The 4222-nt window shown below is 43.3% G+C and overlaps 1 protein-coding gene across 1 annotated transcript; it reads left to right on the top strand.

Moving 5' to 3' along the window:
- Positions 1–20: 20 nt before the first annotated feature.
- On the top strand, positions 21–3281 carry ppic (peptidylprolyl isomerase C). The gene is made up of 6 exons (XM_086111168.1): positions 21–167; positions 1255–1368; positions 1455–1548; positions 1745–1812; positions 2062–2178; positions 2255–3281. Exons 1-6 carry the CDS (start codon positions 63–65, stop codon positions 2381–2383), a joined length of 627 nt encoding a protein of 208 aa, XP_085967294.1. The 5' UTR covers positions 21–62; the 3' UTR covers positions 2384–3281.
- The last annotated feature ends 941 nt before the right edge of the window (positions 3282–4222 follow it).

The raw sequence follows: 4222 nt of genomic DNA, 5'->3' as shown, positions 1-4222 counted from the left end.
CCATCCTCTCATCTGAACGCCGCCGCAGAGATTCCGCCTCCTCGGTGACCGGAAGGAACTAAATGGAGCCTCGCTCGCTGCTGCTCCTGCTGCTTCTGGACGCCTCTTGCCTCCACTCGGTGACGGCTTCACGGAGCGGAGTCAGAGGACCCAAAGTCACGGAGAAGGTACGTGTTAGCATAAGTGTGTTCGTGTTGTTAGCATGCACGGAATTTGTGTGTGTGTGGGGGGGGGGGGGGGGGGGGGTGCGCGTGCGCACGCTTATTTATTTTCTCTCGCGTGCGCGCCTTGCGTCACACGTGTGCCGGCAGGCTTTCCCGCCAACTCACGTGCTCCACTTGATTCTCGCGACAACGACCGAGATATGACGTGTTTACCTCCACTAGAGAGCTGAAATATGACGAATAGTTGTCGGATAGCGTGCATCATTACATTAACGAAGTACGAGACGTACGGTTCAATTAATGCGTAGCCTACAACGAGTATTCGGATTTACACTGTGTATGTCATGGGTGTCAAACCCATCTTTGCCGTGGGCCACATTTTAGTTGCCGTTTCCCTTGGAGGGCCATTTTGGGTGAAATCATATAAAGAAGTTGTGGCGGACACTCGGACCATGCTTCTCACCCAGCAGGCATACAGTAGGGGGGCGTGTTCATGTGAATGTCTCTGGCGTCAATTTGTAATTTTTCAGATCCACTCGTTGGCAGTGGTGGAATAAAGACGCGTTTACAGTCGGTCGGGTGTGCTCCTTTTGACTTGTCATGAGGTGTTTGGCAACAAGAAAATGCTAACAATATCTCTCTTATTTATTACATATGAGAACTTGAATTTTTGGTCCATATTTTAGCAAGCATCATGGAAGTTGCCATGTTTGATTTGCCTTTGCGGGCCGCATGAAATGATGTCGCGGGCCAGATCTGATCCCCGGGCCTTGACTTTGACACCTTTGGCGTATGTAGTTAGCGGTAAATGGACATGTCAACGAGCTCATCTACTTTTGCTTGCAGTCATCAGCCTCTTTGAGTGGGTGGCCTCGCAAGCGCTAAATCTAAAAAATAAAAATAAAAAAGGTTCTTTTTTTCCAAAAACAGTGGTAAATAAAAGAAATAACTATTTTTTTCCTTTTTACTACAAAAGGTGTAACACTACACAAATTTATATACACAATTGTGGTTTGACTGTATTTACTGTATGTACATTTGGTGCCTATGACGGCGTTGATGGATTGACAGCAACTGCGCGCGTGTGCAGGTGTTTTTTGACATCACGGTGGCGGGTCACGAGGTGGGCCGCATCGTCATCGGCCTCTTTGGAGAGGTGGTGCCGCTCACTGTCAATAATTTTGTTGCCCTCGCAACCGGAGAGGTAAGACCGCGGACCACGGGTGTTCCTATTCACTCCAATGTTGGAAGTGTGTGTGTGTGTTTGTGCGCATGTGTATTTATTTGTAGAAAGGCTACGGCTACAAAGGCACAAAGTTCCACCGGGTCATCAAAGACTTTATGATCCAAGGAGGTGATTTTACTGCTGGAGACGGAACCGGAGGTACCACCACCACCACCGCTGTCATGCTACGTGCTGAAACTACCAAAATATTATTTTTTTTATTTTAGTTCTTGCTTGCAGCATCGCTCTACTGTGGGATGATGCTAACGCTAAGCTACTTGTGGCTAAATATTTGTCCGTACGTGGTGATAACCCGATGGCGGTCAAGCTAATGTACGCACTCGTCATTGTACAGGTCACAGCATCTACGGGGCAACGTTTCCTGATGAGAATTTTAAACTGAAGCACAGTTCAGCGGGATGGGTACGTTATTCGCAACACTTTTTTTTTTTTTTTTTGAAACCATTTTTACAGTACTTATCTAGCTTCTCTTGAGAAACCAAAATCTTTTTGCTTGTAACAATGGGTTTAATTCTGGCTTCTGATTTCGCTCGGTCAGCAAAATTGAACCTGCTAACATTTTGGGCTAAAAGACGTCAATAGCGTAGCCACTTTCTAAAAATAGAATTTATAAACGACTTACCATTTTGCATAAATAATTTTTATGTATAGGTGAGCATGGCGAATGCCGGCGCGGATACCAACGGCTCACAGTTCTTCATCTTGGCCACCAAGGCGCCCTGGCTGGATGGGAAACACGTGGTTTTTGGAAAAGTCCTGGACGGCATGGTGCGTCCAAACATATTCTTTACACTATGTCGTAGAAATAATTGCAATTAAAAAGCATCATGATGTAATTTGACAGTCTGTGGTACACACCGTCGAACTCCAAGACACCAACGACAGAAACCTGCCGTACACCGACTGCGTCGTGGTCAACAGCGGACGGATCGCCGTCAAACAACCCTTTGCCGTCGACGCGGACGGCCGGTAGATCATCAAGAATCTTCGTTCTCTTTGGAAGACTCTTGAAGAAGAAAGAAATAAAGTTGGCACATTATTCGCTTGTTAGCGGGCTAGCGGCAGCATGACAGCAATTGTTTTCTTTTTTAAATCACGCGAGATTTAAACCTTGTAAATGTTTTATTTAATGTTCCATAACATAGAATGTAGCGAAACAAAATGTAAAATGGAATATGATCTTAGAGTGTCCATTTTAAACTATAAACTAACTTATAAATTGTTCATTTGTTAGCACAATAACGATACGTTGCTCGCACCGGTTTTACTGTGAAACTATTTAGTAAAAGGTCCCAAATTTACACTTACATCTTGTTAGCGAGCTACCATTCTAGCAAGGGTTTTTGTCATCAAAATCCTTTGGTTGACCTTATACTCAACACCCCAAAAAAATGTTTTTAAATTTGAAAATGATCTTCAAAGTGCCAAATTGACACATTCTTTATTTGCTAGCGAGCTGGCATGGTAGCAATACTTATGGATTTATCTTTCAACATGATCAATGCACAAACAACGTTCAATTTGAAGGTGAACAATCTGTCAGTGTAAAAAAAAAAAAAAAAAAAGGTAGAGTTGGTGCTATGATGGGAACAGCTGCATGTGCTGTCTTTGCTATGCATTCACAATCTTAAAAAATGGAAAACTATGCAAACTGGACCAACAAAAATGCAAAGACAAATTCATATCACATGAAATATGTTTACACAAAACGATGCTAATATGTTAGCATCTCGCTTCACAGTGCTGCTTGTCTAGCCACTATCATACTGTGAATATGATGTCATCAATCGATCACACGTTCCAATGTTCCAGCATGCTTTTATTACCAATATTATTGTTTTTGTTTCCAATAAATGTCAGTGCCAAACTAACCGCTTCCTTGTTGTTTAATGTTATTGTTAAACGGCTGGTTTTAATGAATGGGGGAGCGGGGGGTGGGGGGGTGGGTGGTAGCATTTCTATGGAAACAAAAGGCTGCATGTTTAGCAAAAAAAAAAAGAAGAAAAAAAAAGCATTTCTACTCCTAATTGACAGATGGTGTTAGCGGCCAGCCGCATTCGTGCTAATGACAGCGGCGGCGTAAAGGTTTTGGCGCGGGGGTTTCGGTGGTGGGAGGGGGCTGACAGTCAGCGTGACACCGGAAGGCACTAATGAGCACATTTGTTTTGGTGCCGGACAGACAAAACGCTACCCTGCTAGTGCACGTAAGCGAAGGGGGGGAGACAAAAGGTCAAGAAAACAAACAGAAAAGCTCAGGAGGAAACAAGAAAATACATCGGCACAACTCAAATGTCAACAAGTACGCAAATCGTGAAAGTAGCAACATTTATACAACTGACACAAAAACAACACAAAAGCTAATCACATTCCTTACAAATACAACAGCTCCTGTTTTCTTTTGTTGTTGTTTTTTTTTTTCTTAAGCGGGTTAGCTTTTACATTTCAAGTTAGCATTCAATAGGCAGTAGCACTGACAGGAGCAATTGGCAGGTTAGCCGTTACCTGCTACCTGCTAACCCTTAGATCTATGGTGTCATTTAACATTTATTTGATAGGTGAGTTTTTAGTTTTAAGTTAGAGTTTATTATGTTTGCACCAGCTCTCCAGGGAGCATTTAGCGGGTGTACATTAGCACTCAAGACGGCACTTAGCAGATGGGCTCTTTTCTCATTTTTCAGCTGAGTTTTAGCGCAGGTGTGTTGAGCTGCTCCTTTCAAGCCAGAATGTAGCATAAACTGTCCAGATGTCAGTAAAACAGGAGCAATTTGCTTTAGCAAATGCCCCCTCATTTGTCAGGTTAGCTGTTAAATTA

The sequence above is a fragment of the Hippocampus guttulatus genome, chromosome 5, assembly GCF_054856545.1.
Source record: "Hippocampus guttulatus isolate MCC_2025c chromosome 5, RoL_Hgut_1.0, whole genome shotgun sequence".
Taxonomy (NCBI): domain Eukaryota; kingdom Metazoa; phylum Chordata; class Actinopteri; order Syngnathiformes; family Syngnathidae; genus Hippocampus; species Hippocampus guttulatus.
Note: the sequence above shows the minus strand (reverse complement) of the source record. Positions and strands in the feature narration are given on the sequence as shown.